Here is a 24,188-nt window from a genome sequence, read left to right as displayed (position 1 = left end):
CTAACAGAAACAGACGTTATCAAACAAACTGACTGTGAAGAGTCAAAACTGGGAGCTAAACGAGGCTGAAAAGCTCTCAGAGCTGATGAGAAAGTTAAATAAAGAGTTTGTCCTGAACAAACAGAGGAGCTCCGGGCCAGCGGTTCCCCTGAGCTCAGCTCGGTTCTGATGAAAAGAAGAAGAGAAAAAAATCTCTTTGATGTGACAATATCTGCTAACGAGGACGCTGATTGGGGTTTTAATGGCGGCGCCCTCGCTCTTTAATCAGCCCGTCAGAGGTCGTGTTGACTGAGAATGGCTCGGCTGCGTCTCCTCTGATGACTGTTAACACACACATCAGCTGTTTATTCCACAGGCCGACCGAGCAAAATCACTATCTGATTCAATTCACATGAAGAAAGAGATTCACCAAGATCCTGCAGCAGGTGAGACTCGACAGGAGGCAGCGTGAGACGAGGGTTTAACACCGTCTCCAGCTGTGAGACGCTCAGAGGAGTGTCGGCACAGTTCACCTGGAAGACCGAGATCAGGGCCCAAACACAGGAAGTCCTGGAGCCCGCCACCAGCACACGAGAGCACGACAGAAACAGAGCAGCTGCGATCAGACAGACGGTGGCAAGATCTGCATGCGTTGACTAAAGGAAGAGTACACCCAAAAACTGACCGTTATTTACATCCTGTTTAAAATTAAAGTCTTCACTGCAGCTGCTAGGCTAAAAGTGTTAGCATGCACCCGTCTGCAGCCGGTGGAGGGAGGAGGTGATGACTGAATTTACACTTTACCATTAAATCCACATAACTCTGTGCTGATCAGACTGAACGTGGGTTCAGACACTTTCTAAGAATTGCTTTATCGCTGCACGCTTCACAATTTTACAGAAATGGTTTGATGAAGATCTCGTGGTGCTCAGAGGCTCTCCGGAGGTGTTTATAAGAAACTGGTCGCAGACGGGGGGATGTCAAATATCACTGGATAAGTATGTGAACGACCAAACTCTGTAAACTCCTCCAGCGGAGATTACTGCTGTTTTGTCTTATTTTCATGAGATGGTGATGAATCTCAGCAGCACGTTCTGGTCGGAGGAGCCTCTCTGTGGAGTCGCTCTGTGTTTGGACTCGTTTTCTTCCTCTGGGCTTCAGATCCCAAAATAAAAAGCAGAAGCCAGCAGAGAATTATGTCACTTTTCTCCTTCATCATCTGTCGTGTCGATAATGAACCTGAGCAGCTTCCAACAGTTCAGCTCCAGATGGCTGCTAACAGAGAGCAGAGGGGCGGAGACGAGGCCACAGAGGATCTGCAGTGTGTTCACTCTTATTATCACTCTCAGTGAGGTAATCTGATTACCTGGGAGTTTTACATGTTTCCAATTAAACACAATGAACCACAGTCTGCATTCTTCATGTCTGCTGCTGTCGAGGCCTTTCTCCAGCATTCAGCCTGACACGTTCTTCATCATCTTTGGAAACTTTGGGATCTTCTCAAGAATTTAAAACAAAGTCCTGTGAGTCTGAACAAAGTCTGGAGACACGTCGTTAACAGGAGACAGGAAGTGTCTTTGTGAAAGCATGTTATCGCCCCTGAGCTCATCACTTTCAGCGTCCATGTAAGATGGCCGCCATGGTTTGGTTTTGTCCTCTGAAAACAGACCTCCAGTGAGCGCCCCCTGGTGGCAGCAGGAGCTTGTTTTTTTTAAAGGTTCCTGTTTAAATCAATCTAAAATAAAAACCATGACAACGAGAACATTCATCGTTGTCATGGTTTCATCTTCACGTAATCACGAAGATGTCGTTATGTGACGTGACGTACGGTCACGTGGCGCTGAAGGATTTTTATCCCTTATGTTCACGTCACTCGTCTGCCTGATGATGTCACACGTGAACACCTGTTTATTTGCATCTTTTCATTCACTTTGTTTGTCGTCTGGACGTGTGAATAATTTAACGTCTCTAGCTTCTTTCATGTTGTTTAAGCTCTCGGCGCGTGACGTGTGATCTTATCTCGTCTTGTTTAGTCATTTTATCTGCAAGTGTAAAGCACTTTGTGGCGTGTACGTTTATTATTGTTGGATAATAAGGTTCAGTGTTTTATCCGGATGAATCTCCTGAGAGGCTGCAGAGCTGTTTGTTCTCCAGCAGCTTCATGTTGACACCAGAAGCATCAACTGTGTTCACACATCATGACACAGAGGCTGAGTGTCTCCTCGGCCTGCAGATCGTCTTCATGTGTGTGTAATGTAAATACTCCGCTCTGATTAGCTGCTATTTTCTCACAGTGTGCTCGACACTACAGATTCTTCCTCTCATCGTTTCCCCTCCTCGTGTCCTGGTAGCTCATTAAAGTTGCATCGTAGAGAAGAGAGAGAACAGCGTGTTGGCAGGTCTGACGTCTGCACACAACACTGATGGAAGTAAGTCAACGTCTGCAGCAGCACAGACGGCGCTGCAACAGGAAGTGATTCAATATCGAACAGAGTCGCCTCATAAACCTGATCTGTTACTGAAACTCAAGATGTCCTGTTGGATTTCATACCAACGCAGAAACCAGCGGTGGAAAGTAACTAGATGCTTTTACTCAAGTACAGTTTGGGATCTTGGGTTTTCTGGAGAGTGCGCCACTTCTGGCCGCTCAGAGTTGAGCTGCACCGCACCAACTGTGGTTCAGTGCAGCTCGCTGCTCAACGACAGAAGCTACTTTAACCTGAACACTCTTGATTTAAAGGACTCACATCCTTTAAATCAGCAGCAGCGACATCAACTGTGACAGGAAGCTGAAATCCAACTCAGAGGCTAAAATTCATTTATGTCCACAAACAATGAGAAAAAACAAAGACGAAAAATCATCAGAAGATAAAACGTCCATTTCCTGCAAACAACAGAGTCAGCAGCACTGGACGTACTCAGAGCAGGAGGCAGCACGAGTTCTTATTTTAAAATGTTATATGATATGATATGATATTATATTATATTACATTACATTAGTGATGCTGATGATGTTTAAGCATCACTAATGCTGCAGCTGGTAAAGCTTTAGCTATATTTAACTGACTATACTGCCGGGTAGTTTCACTGCATCGTGGTTTGTTCCCGGTGTTGTTGCAGCTCCTCTAAACTTCACAATGTTAGTGGTGAAGTAGAAAAGATTATAACATGGAAGTGCTCAAGTCAAGTGTCTCAAAGCTGCAGCTGTCAAACCAACAGGACAACAACCCAACAAACCAACAGAACAACAGGACAACAAACCAACAAACCAACAGAACAACAGGACAACAAACCAACAAACCAACGGAACAACAGGACAACAAACCAACAAACCAACGGAACAACAGGACAACAAACCAACAAACCAACAGAACAACAACCCAACAAACCAACAGAACAACAGGACAACAAACCAACAAACCAACAGAACAACAACCCAACAAACCAACAGAACAACAGGACAACAAACCAACAAACCAACAGAACAACAGGACAACAAACCAACAAACCAACAGAACAACAAACCAACAAACCAACGGAACAACAGAACAACAGGACAACAAACCAAGAAACCAACAGAACAACAGGACAACAAACCAACAAACCAACAGAACAACAGGACAACAAACCAACAAACCAACAGAACAACAGGACAACAAACCAACAAACCAACAAACCAACAGAACAACAGGACAACAAACCAACAAACCAACGGAACAACAGGACAACAGGACAACAAACCAACAAACCAACGGAACAACAGGACAACAGGACAACAAACCAACAAACCAACGGAACAACAGGACAACAAACCAACAGAACAACAGGACAACAAACCAACAAACCAACGGAACAACAGGACAACAAACCAACAAACCAACAGAACAACAGGACAACAGTGAAAACAAAACCTCCTTGGAGGAGGTAAATGTCAGTTAATTAAAGACAAGGAACAAATAACAGAATGGTTGAACATTAAAACATGGAGGATGTCGCTGCCATCTACAATGATTTTCCGTTGCTCCTGTGAGCAGCTCCTGAACATTCAGGCGGCTTCACAGCAGAAACAGGCAGCAGGACCTGAACAGCAGCACTGCTGGTCCGGTTCGTTTACGTCGGGCCTCCCTCCTGCAGCGACACCTCACAGTCATCCACAGCAGCACAAACAGCCTGTTCATCACGCTCAGCTGAGAAACCACCAGACAGCACCAGAACGGGCGGGCCACCTACCTCCATCCACTGCCCGTGGGACTTCATCTTGAGGATGACGCAAGGGTCGGGTTTGGACAGAGCGTCTCGGTCCGAGATGCCTTTACAGGTGAGTCTCAGCTCCACTTTGGTCAGACAGGGGCTGCTGAACAGACCCAGAGAGTTGGCCGCTGACTCGTAGATGTCACTCATGGTGGGAGCGGGACAGGAAGTCTGCACGGGGAGAAGACAAGTCACAGGATGGATGAGCGTCTCCTCACAACAGAAAGCAGTGAATCTGTCAGGTGAAGACGTCTGATGATGCTGCGGTCACAGTGAATCAGACCCAAACTCTGCAGGGTACCGCCGGTGCGTCTCACCGGGTCTGTTCTCACATGTGTTAGTGTCTCAGTGACTAACTGGGACAACAGTTTTTAAAACTGGTCCAGTGTTGGTGAGACAACACCGGCTGCAACGTTTCCCTCAGGGAATCCGGAAGAATGTTCCCACAGACACCAGACTCCATTTGCAAAAACAGTCATTTTATGGTCATTAAACACATTTTATTCAGAGCCGACAGAAGAACACAACAAAGTGAACCCGACCACATGGTCCTGGTCTGAATCCACACAGCTCATGTGTGTAAGTTCTCACAGAGATCCCAGTAGATGTGGTCAAACATCAGGTTTTAAATTAGCTGAAGAGTTTCTCAAACATCTGTGACTCCATGTTGTGACGCGACCTGAGGAACAAAACGACCTGTGGTGGACCACAACCTGAGACAGCATGGTCCTTCTGTAGGATGGTGACAGACATGATGAGTGAGGAGGCCAGGCTGCTCTGTAGGACCGGTCTCATGCAGGAAGAACAAAGAGGCGGAGCTCACCGTGCAAGAACCTGATGGAGGAGAACGTGATGGAGGAGAACGTGATGAGGAGAACGTGATGAGGAGAGTGTGATGGAGGAGAACGTGATGGAGGAGAACGTGATGGAGGAGAACGTGATGGAGGAGAACGTGACGGAGGAGAACGTGATGAGGAGAGTGTGATGGAGGAGAACGTGATGGAGGAGAACGTGACGGAGGAGAACGTGATGAGGAGAGTGTGATGGAGGAGAACGTGATGGAGGAGAACGTGATGGAGGAGAACGTGACGGAGGAGAACGTGATGAGGAGAGTGTGATGGAGGAGAACGTGATGGAGGAGAACGTGATGGAGGAGAACGTGATGGAGGAGAACGTGATGAGGAGAGTGTGATGGAGGAGAACGTGATGGAGGAGAACGTGATGGAGGAGAACGTGACGGAGGAGAACGTGACCTCTGAACCCGCAGACGGACACAGCTGTAGTGATAACGTCTCTCAGCCTCACTGTGACGAGACGATCGTCTCACATCTGATCTACGTTTCATAATCACACAGAAATGTTTCCATAACGAGCGTTAATGAGTCTGAGGAAACTTCAGCTGGAGGAGTCTGAAGACACTGAGTTCAAAGTTACACACACACACTCACACACACACACACACACTCACTCACACACACACACACACACACACACACACACACACACACACACACACACACACACTCACGCACGCACACGCACACGCACACACACACACACACACACAGACACACAGACACACACACACACACACACACACACACACAGACACACACACTCACTCACTCACTCACACACACACGCACACACGCACACACACACACACACACACACTATAATAACTGGCCGGCTCAGTTTACTGATATAATTCAGTTTCAGACTTGAAGGACTCAGACGAAGTAAAAGCAGAAGTGCATTAAAAAGTTACTCAGGTATCAAAGTATTTAAGTATCCAAAGTAAAAGTACTCATTCAGCAGAGTATCCTGTGTCAGAATCACATCATCTTATTGGGTCAGAACTTGTGTTGTGCAGGCTGACCCACTTTACACACTGTCGTCTGTAACAAACACCATCCTTCATCAGCCGTCTTCATGTAGTCACTGTGTCAGTTTCCACAACTCGGCACCACAAAATGTTCCCACTGCCAAAAAATACATTTCAAAAACAGCAGAACATTTTGAAAGTTTCTGTAAATGTTGTCAATTATCCAAAAACACGTTATTTAAACTGCTTCCTCTTCACAACTGTCCTTTTCTCACACGGCACAAAGAACTGCTTTTATAAAAAGTAGTTTATGTAACTTTTCCCAAAAAACTGCAGAAATATTTTCTATTTCCTAAAAAGTGTCGTCAGTCCTGACTTCACTTTAAACAGCGTCGTCACTTTACTAAATATCTTGTGCTCAAAATGTCACATTTCAAAAACAACCTTTAAATTTCAGTTTCCAAAAATCATCGTCAAGAAGCTTCTGATACAAACATGTTTCCTTCAAAGTAAAATGTCGCCTGAAAAGAAATTCTGCAATTCCCCAAAATTTACACATTTTTAAAAGTTGTGTAATTTTACAAATGTTTTGAATTCTCTGAAAATCTCAGAATCTCTTCACGTTCTCAAACTTGTTGTTGTTGAAAATATTCCTGTTTCCCCCAAAAGACCCAAAAGACACAAGTGTCTTCCTGAAGCTGTGCTGTCCACACGTCGTGACTTTACAGACGTGCTGACGCTGCAGAAACAATCCTCATTCTCTAAAAAGATTCAGAAACGTTGTCAACGTCCAAACATGTCCTCTCTCAAAGTGTCCCCAGCGTCCAAACGTGTCTGAAGTTCTGAACCGACTCTTTTCTTCAAAATATCGTCAGAGTTTTTGTTTTGTTCTGAAAAATAAACTGCAGTTTCCCAAAAAATCTCATTATTTTAAAACATATTATATTATTTTCTGAAAATGGTCCAACTTTCTAAATCTTTGCTCATTTTCCAAAATCTCCTCACTTTTAAAACCCAAAAATGTTTAAATGCCCCCAAAAGTACCAAAATGTCAGAAGTGCTCCTCCAACATGTCCGACCGTCACACTCTCTACATTTTATTAAAACGTCATCAGTTTCCAAAAAACATCCACAGATATCTGAAAAAGTAAAGTCTTGTCTTCAACAGACGCCAAAGTTTTCAAATCTTTTGTCTTCATCCAAAATCTCCTCACTTTCCGAAACGAGTCCTCACGTAGTCACTTCTCTGAGAAAGGTTTTGCTCTCAGGACTTTCTCTTCTAACGAAACCTTCAGTGTGAAAAATAAACTTCTTAAAGCAGAAACAGCTCCGGCCTCCTGCTGCGTCTCATCTGTATCCAGACAAACTAAATCTGAACTTTACTGACGAGACAGACTCATAATCTGTGTGATCGAGCTCTGACTTCTGATCCCCATCACACATCAGTCTCAGGCTCATCGTCTCCATCACTGATAACCTCCGCCCTCACAGGACACCATTTCTGCTGACTCAGGAAGAAGCAATCTTATCTCCTCCTCCTCCTCCTCCTCCTCCTCCCATCACTTCATCATTATACCATCACAGCACTCCGACTCATCTGATTAACCCCCAGCAGAGCGAGGCTGCGGCATCCGGTCGCCTCCGACCGGCCATCAGTAATGTTCTCCACAGGAGGAAATTACAGATATCGTCCAGTAAAAATATCCTCCACACCACCGGCTCCAGTTACAGCAGATGTAAAGAGGAAGAGCAGAAGAGGACGTCACCGTCAGAGTCCAGGAGGCTATTTTAAAAACAGACCGCAGATCAGCTGTTTGACTGCAGAGGGTCAGATCGACTGCCGCAGCATGTTTCTGCTGCAGAGGAAAGAAAAGTACAGTTTCTTCTCTCCACAATGCTGCAATAAACCTACATGGAGTTCATGTGCTTCTTAATCAATATCAGTGAGCTCAATATCATCGATCACTTCCCAGTTGCTCACTCGTGGTTGCAGAGGCAGAACTCCTCGGCCGGGTCGTTTCAAACAGAAACTGACTCTGAGGGTCAGACGTTGAAATCATTCGTCCTTTTGTCCTAAACTCAGCAGTGAAACACAATAAAGCAGCAGACTGCAGTGTTTCAGGCCAGAGACGCTTCAGATGCAGCAGAGCCCTCCCGTCTCTGCAGACTTCCACCAGTCTGCCACAAACTAAAGATAAAATACATCTGCAAATGTCAGTATCTTCCAAAACTGTCCACACTTTCCAAAAGTATCTCGACTGACAATGACAATGTTCACACTTTCTTTACAAATGTCTCTAATTTAAAAAAATGTCCTTGTTTTCCAGAAATATAATCACTTTCCCAGAAACACTCTCCTCATCAGTCCATATCATCAGGTTAAAGATGTGCCTTTATTTTGAAATTCCCGATACCTCTGCGTCACCTCGCCTCCTTTTTGCCAACTTAAGATACATTTAAGGATTTTTCTTCAGTAAAATCATATTTATTATGGTTGCATCAGACTTGTGGTGAATGAATGGACTGTAACATATGAAGGCGTTTGTAATGAGACTTTTAAAAAGATTAAAACCAATAAAGTGTCTTCTTCCAGATCATGTGACAATAACACTCAGTGTGACTTTGGGAGCAGCAGTCCTTTAATAAATTAAAGATACAAGACAAACTACTTCTCTGTTGTCAGAGCGTTCAGCGCCGCCCGTCACTCACCATCTACTTAAATAACCTGGTTTCCATCTCAGGTCACGTCTACAGACAAACAGACGTCCAATCAGCTTCGTGCATGTGAGCATGTGCAGAACAAAGACTTGGACTGAGTCTTCAGTCCACTGGATAAAAACTGACCTCATTAAGAAGATCAGCCTGACGACAGCGGCCCTCATTAAATACAGTTTCCTGCTCTGCTCAGACTGGAGCCATCAGCCAGCAGAGAGCCTCACCTCAGATATTAAAATCTGTATCACCACAACTCCTCTGATCTGAATCACAGAAGTGACTGTGAGCTGCAGGCAGCAGGAGGTGAAAGTGATGCTCAGGGTTCAGAAATTAAAACCAAACATCACAGTAAAAACACAAGAAATAACCTGCCGCACTGTGAAGAAGAGAAAGTGATGCTGAGAGTTTGACTCAGATCAGATTAAATAATGTAGATCAGCTGTACGAGTCTCTGTGAATGAATGCATGAGCTATTAGTTCACTTATTCACTCAGAGGTGGTCTCTTTATCACTGCGACGCTGTGCAGTAACTAGCACATGACGATCTCAGGAGAAGTCGAACACGAGTGAAGTGTTTCTCTCCTCAGTCTGTCACCTCTGACCTTCATCACTTTCCAACATGTTGGTCACAAAACATTTCATTTTCATTCGTATCGTTTTCCAAATTTAAATGTTTTACTGAATCCAACCAAAATAATCCCTGACTGAATGTTTGTTGTGTGACTGAGAGATGATTGGTTGATGGAGATAAACAACCGGTGGAGCTAGTTATCCAGTCGGTTCCATGAAACCACAGAAGAAGAAGAGGACACAACGAGATCAATCACACATGAAGCCGGTGAGCTAATGGCTATCGTGCTATCATGCTATATGCTAGCACTAGTTGGTCACAGTCTCTGAGCTCCCGTCTGTTTTCTCTGTGTTGATTGTTCATCATGTTATTAATTAAATAAAAAGTTACAGCTGAAGGGAAAATGCTCTCTAAGCTAGCTAGCACACGAACCGCTAGCTGGCATGTTCGTTAGCTCGGTCGATACTGTGACAATAAGCTCACACGGCCGTGTCAGTCGGCTTCAATACAACTGGATGATGACACACAGCTAATAAGCTACGTTAGCTTCCTCCATTTTGGACTCTCTGGGCCTCCGTCCACTCAGAGCTCAGCTGTCAGGACGTTACAAGATGATCTTGTTGCAAAGAAATAATGCAGATTTATTTCCACTGACTGAAGTTTAAAATGATTTGCACGAGCCGTGAACTAAAACTATGATTCCATATACACATTATATTACACCAGTCACAACACTAGTTATGTTATTAAATGAAGGAATTTGAATGGCTTTTTTATGAGTTAAAGGAACAGTTCACACAAAACTGTAAACCCACTCATCATCTCATCATCTCCTCCTGATGATATAAAGTCAGGCTCAGTCATCGTCTCCTCCTGATGATATAAAGTCAGGCTCAGCCATCGTCTCCTCCTGATGATATAAAGTCAGGCTCAGTCATCGTCTCCTCCTGATGATATAAAGTCAGGCTCAGCCATCGTCTCCTCCTGATGATATAAAGTCAGGCTCAGCCATCATCTCCTCCTGAAGCAGCTGGAGATGATTAAACATCAGATGTCTCCATGCAGCTCGTCTGCTGTGACAACAAGACATCTGTCACACTGACCTGAGGAGACCATGTTTACATCCTGTAGGTGCGGCGCAGTGTGGAAACATGCTAACACTTTATCTCAGCAGCTACAGTGAAGACTTCATCTTAATATGAGTTGTTGGTGAGCTGTTTCTTAAAGGTGAAATGCTGTAATGATAATTGTAAATCAGGAGTTTGTTCCACTTTGAACCCGTTAACTGGTGCAGAAAAGCTGCAGCAGGTCGTCCGAACAATCTGCGGCGCTGTACATGAAAAACATGACTCTCAATCTCTCATCTGTGAAGCTCATCATCAGTCTTGTGTAACCCGAGTACAGCAGCGGGGGGTAATTTCACTGTGAATTGCGGTGTGAGCTCAGCAGGTGGAGGTTGGGTGGAGGTGTGGAGCGTTTCATGGAGCCGTCCTGAAGCTTCACACGGCAGCGTTCGGCTGCTCAGTCAAGCGGTAGATGAATCCTCCCAGCAGCTGAGGCTCGCCGCACGCTGACATCCAACATCAGATTAAAGAGCTGCTCATGAAAATCACATCACACAGATCCCCGTGCAGCTGCAGCACTACAACAGACTCAATAATTCATGTCATTCAGACGCTCCGCTCGCTGTCAGCGCCGCTTTCTGCCTGACGACGGTACAGACATAATGTTTATGGACAATAATACTATCAGAGCTTCACACACACTCTGTCCTGCTTCTACAGCAGGGATGGGGAACCTCCGGCCTCCGGGCCGTACACGGCCCGCGAGACTGTTTGGTCCGGCACGCGAGGCAATCCACAAGTGTACCCACAAACAATCAACTCAGTAAAACTTATTTCAAATGTGAAATGAAATGCCCCCGGGGCTGGTGTCTGTCTTTCCGGGCCATGATCAAGGTCATTGAACAACATCAGCGTAAAGGCCAATTTATACCACTGCGTAAAGTGCTGGACACGGACACGGCGAGCCTGTCGGAGACCCTCTCCATACTCTCCGGGTGCATGAAAGATTTTTTAAGTGTCCGTCACGCCGTTGAGGGGAAACGGAGACGGTAAGGGCTGTGATTGGTCCTCTAAAAACATCGTTTCCAGAATTACTTTCGAAAGAGTTTGACCGGTTCGCAATCAAGACGAGAATGAATCCGATCGAAAAACATCTAGCCGAAGAAATTAGAAAATACGAGAACCTTTATGTAACCTCCTTAAAGACATGCAACGCTTGTATCGGGGGGAAATTGCATTGCGTATCCGGCACCACGACGGAGAACTGCGAAGGCTCGAGGGGTCTCCGTGGTTACGCAGTCGGATTACGTATTACGTAGTCGGAGTAGTATATCCGACCCTTAACTGTCATCGCGTCGTGTCCTCAGTGATTGACAGGTGACAGCAACGTGAGGAGACTAGTTGTCTAAAACAGAACATGGCGACTAAAAGAAGAGAAGTTGATGCAGTGTCGCTCTTTCCAGGACAAATGGACTCATGAATCCTTCTTTGTGGACGTGAGAGGCGAGCCCGTGTGCCTGGTGTGTGGGGACGCGCTGGCCGTGATGAAAAAGGCAAACCTTGAGCGTCGTTACAGCCGAAACGTGCTAAACTGGATGACCTGAAAGGACGAGAGCGGTGGATAAAGTTGTCGCTCTCTGACGGAGTCTGAGCGGCCAGCAGGCAGCTTGATCCGAACCGCGAGCGGACCAGGACAGCGTGACGCAGGCTAGCTTCGTGGTCAGTAGCTGATTTAGTAATGACCTTATATGAGACAACTCAGATCTGTCATTTTGGAGTGATTTAAAGTTGATATATGAAATTTTAGGTTGCTGAATTTTTTAATTTCACATCAGAATGCTCTGAAATGATTTGAGGTACATTATGAGGTTGTCTACTGTCAATCTGAGGTGAAGTCGCTCAGTGGAAACAGGGAGTTTTCTTTTTCGAGTGATTTAAAGTTGATATATGATGATATATACTTTAGAGGGCTGAATTTTTTTAGTTTAATGATTTGAGGTACATTATGAAGTTATCTTCTGCTTAAACTACTAAACATCAGTGAATATAAAACCAACAGGAACAGATTATTAAAACATTAATTGGATTAAAACAATAAGATACACTGAGATGGATCAAATTGGCTAAAACATCAATTAATGGTCATGATATTTATGTTATTGCAATTAAGTTAAAAAAGGACATAAAAATATGTTGTGAGCTGCTGACCTTAAAAAAATAAATAATCATGGCCCCTGAGCGATGGTATGACAATTGAAATGGCCCTCGATGGGAAAAAGGTTCCCGACCCGGTCTACAGGAGGACAGTTTCATCCTGGTGGCCAAACACGGTACTGCAGCTACAGTTCTTCATCCTCCATCATAAGAGACGTCTCTGAAACTAGGTCAGTTATTACTTTGTCCTGTGACGTTACAACCAGGAGCGCTTTTTATTTGTTAAACTTTCTCTGAACCGAGTGGAGCTTTTTTTATTATGACTGATGTAATCATACTGTAAAACCTACTGAGGGAGCAGGAAGCAGAGGAGCAGCTGTGTTTAAAATAAATGGGCTCAAGAGTCCTGATAAGTCCTGATAACACCTCCACACAGTGTCTCAGTCTTGTTGATTAAATGTTAACACCAGAGCAAAGAGTGCTTCTAACCTACAGAGAGTCACTCACAGCTACATTTACCTGCGTCTGAGTGACCACCTGTGATGTGATGTCACTTCCTGCTCTATATGAGACAAACCCGTCCATCACTGGGACAAACAGACTCCATGTTTCTACTCAAAGACAGAAAGAAGTTCATGGAGAACATTTGCTGAATTTACAAGAAGGAACAAATCAGTCAGAATCAGTCAGAGACAGAGTTTCACACAGTTTATAAAGTGTCTCCAACTCAACAACTCACTAAACTGACACATTCGTTAAGGGAGTCTGGGGACAAAGAAGTCGCCTATACTGGTTACTGGTTAGTGTGTTTGTAAAATGTGACATGTTTAGATCAATAAAATGTTTCTTCTTTCATAAATTGAGTGTAAATGGTGAAATCAGTGTAAACAGTGTGTTCAAACAGCTGCTAAATGTTGGCAGGTAAGACTTTAGCACTTTAGACACAGAAGCAGACAGGCTGGTACAGCCATGCTGCCACAAACTGACACTTTGTACAAGGAAACACACAACTTACTGTTTTCATTTAATGCTGAAGTTACAAGAAGGAGACGATGATTCAGAGTCTGTCAGAGACAGAGTTTCACTACGTTAGAGAGTTTGTTTTAACTCAGCAACTCTTAAAATTAGCTGATTTGTTAAGGGAGTCTGGTGATGTTGTGATGTAAAGTGGTTTCATACTCTAGTACAGTACAAGTATCTCAGACTTGTATTCAAGTACAGTACTTGAGTAAACGTACTTTGTTCTACAGATATCAGGACTTGTTGGTTTCCTTGCCCAGTTTGTTGTGAACTACAGTACCCATGATCCTCAGCAGCTGTTGCTATAGAGACAGCTCCAGCCACACTCTGGAAGCAGACGGCGTCATGTGATCAGCTCTGATGTGTAACTGTGACCGTCAGACTGATCCTCTGTCATTATCACCTGCTGTATAAATAACCCGACAGACCAGAACGCTTCTGTAGTCACATCAGACGACTGACGAGCTGAGAACCGCTCCGATAATCTCAACGTTCACAGACGGAGACATGATGCTGATATTCAGCCTGCAACACTGAAACACTGAACACGTTGGAGATGGAGCTCAGTTCGTCTCTCTGAGGTCTGATCATCTTCCTCCTCCATTAAAACTCATCAGTGAGCCACACTGTTGTTCATCATCACCATGAACACACACACACACACACACACACACACACACACACACACACACACACACACACACACACAGTGTCCTGCTGATCGTTGAGGAAACAACTGAACCTTCTGAAACGTGAAACTTCAGTAGGAACCAATGTGCCACCGACAGGGAGTCAGACAGTAGACGCTCCGACACGGTGTTGGTTTCAGTCTGCAGTCTGGATCCAACAGTTAAACCTGGACACGAGCTGGAGGCTGCTCATTCCTCTGAAAGCTGCTCAGTGGTGCATGACGCTGAAAAAGCTCGACGTCCAGAGTATTGAAACATCTGGATCTGAGAGAGGGAGCAGCTCAGCTCCAGAGGAGACTCATCCCATCACAGCCGGGTCAACTGGCTCTGCAGCAGACAGGTCTCTATCTCCTCGCTCAGCTCTGATTTAAATGTAAAACCCGGGTGAACACGTTAAGTTCTGATGCATTTCCCGTCACGTTATCAACATGTGGTGTTGGTGTAAATAAGGACAGACTTTGGGAGACTGGTGATCGAGGGAACACCGCCTCTGGTCCTCGTGTTCACTTTAACTGCTGCTGTTCACTGTTTCCAGCACGTTCCTGACAGGAGACGTGACGTCAGTACAGCATAATGCTTCAGATAAGAAGCTTCCTGTGGGGAGCGGGAATGGGGTCAATGGGCCATTTTTAACGGGCCGACCCACGTTTAAAAAACCTGTGTAGATCCGCTAATTTTGTTGGAAAAGCGGCATAATGTCTCTTCTATCACGGACCCACAGGGTGACGACGAAGCTGGAAGCTCAGGATGAGTTCAGGACACTGCAGCTGCACCACGACTCCTTCCAGCCCACGTTCATCTCCTCCATCTACGACCCGCATCACATCTATCCTGAGTCTTCTGGCCCGCGAGATTCAGTTTGATCAACCAGGGTTTACCATCATTAACTAACACCTGGTCCACAATTAATCTTTTACACTGCACCATGATAAGGTCTTTGTTTACTGGATATCTAGATGGGATTAGGATTAGATCCTTCTGCAGCACTCCTGGTTACATTCACCTCCACAGCCTCACCTCCACAGCCTCACCTCCACAGCTTCACCTCCACAGCCTCACCTCCACAGCCTCACCTCCACAGCTTCACCTCCACAGCCTCACCTCCACAGCTTCACCTCCACAGCCTCACCTCCACAGCTTCACATCCACAGCCTCACCTCCACAGCTTCACCTCCACAGCCTCACCTCCACAGCTTCACATCCACAGCTTCACCTCCACAGCTTCACCTCCACAGCCTCACCTCCACAGCTTTCCTCCACAGCCTCACCTCCACAGCTTCACCTCCACAGCTTCACCTCCACAGCTTCACCTCCACAGCTTTCCTCCACAGCTTCACCTCCACAGCTTCACCTCCACAGCCTCACATCCACAGCCTCACATCCACAGCCTCACCTCCACAGCTTTCCTCCACAGCCTCACATCCACAGCCTCACCTCCACAGCCTCACCTCCACAGCCTCACCTCCACAGCTTCACCTCCACAGCTTCACCTCCACAGCTTCACCTCCACAGCCTCACCTCCACAGCCTCACCTCCACAGCTTCACCTCCACAGCCTCACCTCCACAGCTTTCCTCCACAGCTTCACCTCCACAGCCTCACATCCACAGCCTCACATCCACAGCTTCACCTCCACAGCCTCACCTCCACAGCTTCACCTCCACAGCCTCACCTCCACAGCTTCACCTCCACAGCTTCACCTCCACAGCCTCACATCCACAGCCTCACATCCACAGCTTCACCTCCACAGCCTCACCTCCACAGCTTCACCTCCACAGCCTCACCTCCACAGCTTCACATCCACAGCTTCACCTCCACATCAACACAGACAGCACACAGACAAGTGGAGATACTGGAAGTCACATCTCTCTGTCTTATCTTGTTGTGATGAAGTGACTCAGATCTCCTTCGTTAGAACAGACTGAAGTCCGACCAGCACCTCAGTGATCCAGACATTCATCTCTACCTTCTTCATCCACCTGCAGACGCTTTAACTTCATCACAGTCAACACTTGCTGCAGACTGACTGCTGTGTTAATGACAGGCCTGCTGTTGGATCCTGACAGATAACCTGGAGATGAAGCCTTCCTGATAACAGCTGATACACAGACGGAGTTATAATCTCAGATATTGATCATGTAACTGTGATCAGAACACTAACACTGATGTTTCATCTCTCTGCAGACTTTCAGGTCGGTCGAGTCGATTTTTAGAGAAATAAAGTGAAACCAGCAGAAGGAAGGAAACCCGAGCGCTGCACGCTGGATTTAAGACGAGGCACATGGACGGTCACAGCACCTGCAGGTTTTATCTCACCTGCACTGACCAACGTTCACATCTCCTGCTCTTCATCACTTCAGCTCACGGCTCAGCAACTTCAACAGCCTCAGCTCAGAACAACTCTGTGGCTCCACTGATGAGATCTGTGTCACTTTCTCCTCGTGAACGTCCACTTTAGACTCCAAACATTATTATAGCTTTAACATTAAAACCATTTAGACCAGTGAGAGCTGCTTCACACAGACACACACACACTCCTCTTCTGTGTTTGTATTTCAGGACATAAAGGAAAAATTTAAATCCTTCTGAATTATTCATTTTCATATTTGTGCAGCAGAACAGAACAGAACAGAACCGAACAGAACCTCTGATTCTAAATATCAGGTCAGGAAACAGAGACACCTGCTGACACACACACACACTCACACACACTGAGAAACACTCAGGATTGTACTGCTGCACTCAAATACTCGAGTAAATGTACTTAGTTACTAAGACAAACAGCTGCCAAACAACACAACACTTCAACTGGGTCATTTGAGCAGCTGGTCAGGACGTTCAGGACCATGATACTTTTAACCAAAAGACAAAACATGATGTTTTCTGAACCGAGTGGTTTATGTGCCTCACAACCGGACCAGAACCGGACCAGAACCAGAGCGCTGTCACAACCTAACATGAAGACATTTAACCTAAAGAAACATGAAGTTGCAACATATACACGTATTGCAGAAACGTACGATCCCAACAAATCTGGTTTATTTAGTTTAAGAGGGAGGTGGCGGGCGGATCGCTTTGTTACAGTAGGTGGCGCTAAAGAGCCTGAACTCTGCCAACCGCCATAAAACAGACAAGAAGAAAAAGCAGCAGCGACAGTTAGCTGTTAACTGTTAGCTGTTAACTGTAAGCTGTTAGCTGTTAGCTGTTAACTGTTAGCTGTTAGCTGTTAGCTGTTAGGTGTTAGCTGTTAGCTGTTAGCTGTTAACTGTTAGCTGTTAGCTGTTAACTGTTAACTGTTAGCTGTTAGCTGTTAGCTGTTAACTGTTAGCTGTTAGCTGTTAGCTGTTAACTGTTAGCTGTTAGCTGTTAGCTGTTAACTGTTAGCTGTTAGCTGTTAGCTGTTAGCTGTTAACTGTTAGCTGTTAGCTGTTAGCTGTTAACTGTTAGCTGTTAGCTGTTAGCTGTTAACTGTTAGCTGTTAGCTGTTAACTGTTAGCTGTTAACTGTTAACTGTTAGCTGTTAACTGTTAGCTGTTAGCTGTTAACTGTTAGCTGTTAACTGTTAACTGTTAGCTGTTAGCTGTTAGCTGTTAACTGTTAGCTGTTAGCTGTTAGCTGTTAGCTGTTAACTGTTAGCTGTTAACTGTTAACTGTTAGCTGTTAGCTGTTAACTGTTAGCTGTTAGCTGTTAACTGTTGTGAGGCTGAAACAACACGTGTGTTACAGACTCTCTCATGTGACAACACACAACAAACAAGCTCATATTAAATCAAAATATCTATAAATATCACGATAATCATCTGGTGACAATCTGATATCATGACAGCTCTAATCTGTGACGGGCCAATATCAACATCAATATCAACATCAATATCAACATCAATGATCACTTCAGACGATCAGTGGGGCTCAACAAAATACACACACACACACACACACACACACACACACACACACACACACACACAGCAGCTATTTGTTAAAACGTTTAAAGGACATAAACAATCTGTGTGAAATATGTGAACACGAGTTTAAACCAACAAGAACCACGAAGAGAAAAGCTGCAGAAACAGGAAATCCTCGAGTGAAGTCTGAGAAGCAAACACCTCCGAACACGACAGACGCTGCAGAGACTTTTGAATTTCCCCTCAGAGATCAATAAAGTGTTTCTGATTCTGAGACCAGTCAGATCTGTGAGAAACATCCAGTCAGCAGTTTAAAATGTTTAATATCCAAAATAAATTGATTTGAGTCGACTTACAACTGCAAAGTGTTGGTTAATGATTTATCAGCCATATCTTATTAAATATTTACAGAGAATGTCTTAATATGATAACAGCAGTGAGACAGAGCTGCCTGCACTGTTTAAAGGACGGTGACTAAAACTACATTCAGCTTTTAAATCCTCGGGTCCAAAGAGAGAAAACACATTTAAATCATCTTTCAGAATCTTTTCAGAACCTTCATCTTACAAAAGAACCCACAAATCACTAAAATCTGATTAAAGAGGCGTTCTGTCGTCTTTCCAGCAGAATATCTGATGCAAACTGAATCCTCAGTTTGTTTAAAACAGGAGGAAACCATCAGCCAGAGGAACAACAACAACTGTGCAACTCAACATATTCAGCTTAATATTACAGGAAAATGTCTGATTTATAAAATATACCAGGAGAAAACCGTCGACACACATTTCAAATATCGACACTGAAAGAAAACATTAAATATCAGCAGCAGCCGTGAATCCACAGACATGACGGTACAGTGAAATATGACAGAAAGAGAAATATGATGAAATGTTATAAAATCCTCAGAGTCAACGTCTCGTGCAGCAGAGGGACACTTTCTTACCTGGTCACAGGTGCATGAAGAAGCAGCTCCAGAGTGAGAAAAGCATCAGAAAGTTTCCACTTTCAGCTCAGACGGACTGAACTGAGATCAGCTCCACGCTTCATCCTCTCCTCCTCCTCCTCCTCCTCCTCCTCGGGCTGCTGGAGAGCCTTTACAGCCTCCAGCCGCCTCTCGCTGCTTTATGGTGGGGGAAGCCTCACACACACACACACACACACACACACACACACACACACACACCAGAGAGGAGGAGGAGGAGGAGGAGAGAAGAGCAGGCTGCAGCGCCTCCTGCTGGCCAGACACGGGAAGCACAGGCAGGAGGTGGAGAGCTGGGACCTGGAGAGACATGAGGGGAATTATTGCTCCCAGCACCAAACTCTGTACAAATATCTGAGTATTTAAGAAATGTCTCGTTTGTCATTCATGTATCAGTTTTATCATCTCTATCAGTCGACAAGCTTTCACTGCAACCCTGCCACACGTTTCCTGCTGAGGAACAATAAATCACAATGTATCACACATTTATTACATAAGTGACTATGAATATAATTAGAGAGGAAGAGGAGGCGATAAAGGACGTCTGACGTCTGAGGCAGCAGAGAAAAGGTTGTTTGTCTTTGCCATATTTCACTCCATCTTTTTCTGATATGTAAGAAAGAAAGAAAGAAAGAAAGAGCTCAAGGTTTGTTTTTGAAAAAGGAAGCGTCAACATTCATTCTTTACCGTCTGAGCTCAGCAGAGAAATCAGTTTTTGGGTCACATGACCTGGACGCTATTGAAAAACACCTGCTGACTACACCTGGAAGCTGGAGACAGAAATTATTCTCCATTAAAATATTATTATAAAGTGTGACGAGGACTAAAATACAATAAAAACAGGTGCGTCTCATTCAGCCAGTGCAGGGAGACAATTATTATCTCTGTAAAAATCAACTTCACGTCCACCCTGAGACCGACTTCACGTCCAACCTGAGACCGACTTCATCATCCAACCTGAGACCAACATCACCATCCACCCTGACACCGACTTCATCATCCAACCTGAGACCGACTTCATCATCCAACCTGAGACCGACTTCACATCCAACCTGAGACCGACTTCACCATCCACCCTGACACCGACTTCACATCCATCCTGAGACCAACATCACCATCCACCCTGAGACCGACTTCACATCCACCCTGAGACCGACTTCACGTCCAACCTGAGACCAACATCACCATCCACCCTGAGACCGACTTCACCATCCACCCTGACACCGACTTCACATCCATCCTGAGACCAACATCACCATCCACCCTGAGACCGACTTCACATCCACCCTGAGACCGACTTCACGTCCAACCTGAGACCAACATCACCATCCACCCTGAGACCGACTTCACCATCCACCCTGAGACCGACTTCACGACCACCCTGAGACCGACTTCACGTCCAACCTGAGACCAACATCACCATCCACCCTGAGACCGACTTCACGTCCAACCTGAGACCGACTTCACCATCCACCGTGAGACCCACTTCCCCATCCACCCTGAGACCGACTTCATCATCCAACCTGAGACCGACTTCACCATCCACCCTGAGACCGACTTCACCATCCACCGTGAGACCGACTTCACGTCCAACCTGAGACCGACTTCACCATCCAACCTGAGACCGACTTCACCATCCACCGTGAGACCGACTTCACGTCCAACCTGAGACCGACTTCACGTCCACCCTGAGACCGACTTCATCATCCAACCTGAGACCGACTTCACCATCCAACCTAAGACAGACTTCACGCCCAACCTGAGACCGACTTCACCATCCAACCTGAGACAGACTTCACCATCCACCCTGAGACCGACTTCACGCCCAACCTGAGACCGACTTCACGTCCAACCCGCGGTAGAAACATAATCATGACGTCAGTGTCCTCAACGGGAGCTATAATCCTGACATAACTAATAATCATAATAATACATATTAATAACATGATAATCACTGTGGCTCAAGTTCAAAGTTTAGTTTCCACACATTAAAATTAAAAAGTCTACGTTCATATTTATGTGTTTCCTCTAAATTACTGTTCACAGTTGTGAAGTAGTTTCTACATTCAGTGCCATCAGACTCGTAACCAGCGGACCTCGTCCTGCTTTCATACCCAACATCAGAACATGTCGGACCAACGCTGAACATCTGCGAGGTTGAATGAAGAGACTCGCTGGTTTGTAGCCGCTGTGCTAACTGTCATCATGCTAACCGTCGTCATGCTAACCGTCGTCATGCTAGCCGTCATCATGCTAGCCGTCGTCATGCTAACCATCGTCATGCTAACCATCGTCATGCTAGCCGTCATCATGCTAACCATCGTCATGCTAGCCGTCGTCATGCTAGCCGTCATCATGCTAACCATCGTCATGCTAGCCGTCATCATGCTAACCATCGTCATGCTAGCCGTCATCATGCTAACCATCGTCATGCTAGCCGTCATCATGCTAACCATCGTCATGCTAGCCGTCGTCATGCTAGCCGTCATCATGCTAACCATCGTCATGCTAGCCGTCGTCATGCTAGCCGTCGTCATGCTAACCATCGTCATGCTAGCCGTCGTCATGCTAACGAGGCTCCGGTGCGGTCGCTTTGAAGTCCGGCCTCGAGCTGCGGTGTGTTTGTGAAATAAATCCGTCATGATAAATCCCAGAGACAGTCTGCTGTCAGAGTTCATACAGTTTCTGTGAGAACAAAAAAAAAGATATTGTTGTTGTTGTTGTTGTTAGCATGACTGTTAGCCGTTCACTGGTCCGTCAGAGCCTGCGTCCATGACTTCGCGGACCAATCGGAGGCAGAGGAGGGCGGGTCTGGTTAAAGTCTCGCGGAAGTTACTTTCATGTTCACGTTCATTATTTATTCCTTTTTAAAAAGAGTTTTGTGTTTTTTTTAACTGTAAATTATTAATTTACAAACACAACGGAAATGATCAGATCGAGCAGCAACACAACAGAAGTAACATACAAGACACTTCATAATAAGTTTTATGTGACAATCAGTTTTGAAAGTAAAACGTCTTCAGAGTCTCTCTTCTCCTTAAAAACATTATTATGATGTGAATTTTATTTTTATCTTATTTATTTATTTATGTATTTGATTAGGACAATGCACATTAATCAACATATCAGTGAAAAGCATCAATGTAAATATGCCGGAGTTAGCACAGTTGCTATATTTCATCCGTTGTCCTAAGGCAGGTATCATAGAAAAAACATACAACCATTACACAATTACATAAAACATGTAGAAATCTTATCAAAAAATAAGTCCTGCTTCACATCAGAGTTAAAAGTCCATACACAAAGTAGAGAAGACAAAGAGGTTACCCATGAGAGAGAATTAATCATTTGTAAAATGTTTGTCGGTCCAACATGATTGTTTTGTTTGTCTCCTGTCACAGCTTCAGTCAGCCAATAGGATCACAGCGTCTGAATCTCTCTCTTTCGTCAGTTCAACAGTGTGGTAGCTGTACTCACAGACAGATATACACGTATATATATGTGTATATATGTCTATGGCGGTACTGCGCTAATGTTAGCTAGCCAGTGTTTGCAACGTTAACGTTAGCTAGCTAGTGTTAGCAACATTAATGTTAGCTAGCTGGCGTTAGCATCATGAGGTAGTGCAACCTGAAATGCTTGAAAAAGATGTCCCTCTAACAAAGATTGACATTTTACTCATTTTTACCAGGTCCAACTTCTCCCCAGATGAAATGTACATAACTAACATGTCATTGTTTAGACCGCCCTCCTCCTGTCACGTCTTCAGAGACACAGATCTAAAATCAGATCTCTTCCATTGAAAACTCAGAACTGTAAAAAACAGACATTGGCAAAGACTATGAGACTATTTAGAAATGTAAAATGTACTCCTTTGATTTATTAGAGCTCTTTATACAACATGTGATGTTTACTTGAAACTCTTTAAAAAAAAAAAAAAGTAGTGCAACCGCAACAAGCTGGCAGCCGCTGGAGGGGGGAGCTGATTCAAACGGCACTGTTGGGCCCTGAACGCCACCTTTAGTGGCTGAATGTTACCAGTGACATTTAAAGTATACAAAATAAATAACAATACGGATTAATAATGATGATCAATCTGTGCTCCAGAGGTGACCGTATGTGTGAGGTTGTTCAGCGCTGAGCTGAGCTGAGCGTCCACCAGCTGCTGCACAGCAGAGAGGAGGTTCACGCTCCTTCATGTTGATGGACGTTCAGCATCAAGTCGCTCCTACTGACGTATAATAAACATTAGATGTTGGACTTGTTTCAGTTCCTTGAACAGGCGGTTTAAAACGCAACATTTGTGCTTTCAGCCATGTGACGTCAGCGGACGAGTCAAGCCAACAGCAATACAATACAACGGAAATAATATTGTTATATTTCACAATAAAAGCACGCACTTAAGCAGCCATGAGTGGAGGAAAGGAAATCTTCACTCTGACACATTAATCACAGGAACATCCTGACGACACTGAACTATCATTTACTAACATTTGGAAACATAAAACGAAATATGACAAAATATATTTTAAATAAATGAAAGCTTGTGTGTTTAGGAACAATTATATCATAACCAGTGGCAGAAAGTAACAAAGTACATTCACTCAGATACTGTACTTGATACAACTTTGTAGTACTTTACTTGAGTATTTCCATGTCATGCTACTTCATACTTCTACTTCACTCCATCTCAGAGGACATATTGTAACACTAAATGTCTCTGACAGCTTTAGTTACAGGTATTTTCTTAGATTACAATAACAAAGATGAAATGAATCGACATGGATCATCATTATTAATGACCTGATGTCGTCACATAGACTCAGTCAGGAGTCACCTTGATGTGTGAGCAGTGGAGGAAGCCACAGATCTGTAACACAAAGTAGAAATACTCTGTTACAAGTAGACGTCTTCATTCAAAGTAAAAGGACTTGTTCTTCAGTAATGTACCTGGACTGTACCAAGTGTGGGACACACAGAGGGGAGGTCCAGTGTGTTCTGAGGAAAATACCATCTGCTCAACCATTAATTGTATTT

The 24,188-nt window shown here is 44.7% G+C and overlaps 1 protein-coding gene across 1 annotated transcript in view; it reads right to left on the bottom strand.

Moving 5' to 3' along the window:
* cpne4a (copine IVa) overlaps positions 1-21,920 on the bottom strand; it is a 66,562-nt gene extending 44,642 nt beyond the window's left edge. The window contains exons 1-3 of the mRNA XM_084357993.1: positions 21,695-21,920; positions 19,116-19,451; positions 4,210-4,401 (exon numbers count right to left, since the gene is read on the bottom strand). Of these exons, the coding sequence (XP_084214119.1) occupies positions 4,210-4,380 (171 nt within the window). The 5' untranslated portion in view covers positions 4,381-4,401; positions 19,116-19,451; positions 21,695-21,920. The remainder of the gene's footprint in view (positions 1-4,209; positions 4,402-19,115; positions 19,452-21,694) is intronic.
* Positions 21,921-24,188: the final 2,268 nt, after the last annotated feature.

This window comes from Pagrus pagrus (genome assembly GCF_965226575.1).
Source record: "Pagrus pagrus genome assembly, chromosome: 7".
Lineage (NCBI taxonomy): Eukaryota > Metazoa > Chordata > Actinopteri > Spariformes > Sparidae > Pagrus > Pagrus pagrus.
The sequence above is the reverse complement of the archived record's forward strand: the minus strand, read 5'-3'. Positions and strand labels throughout refer to the sequence as shown.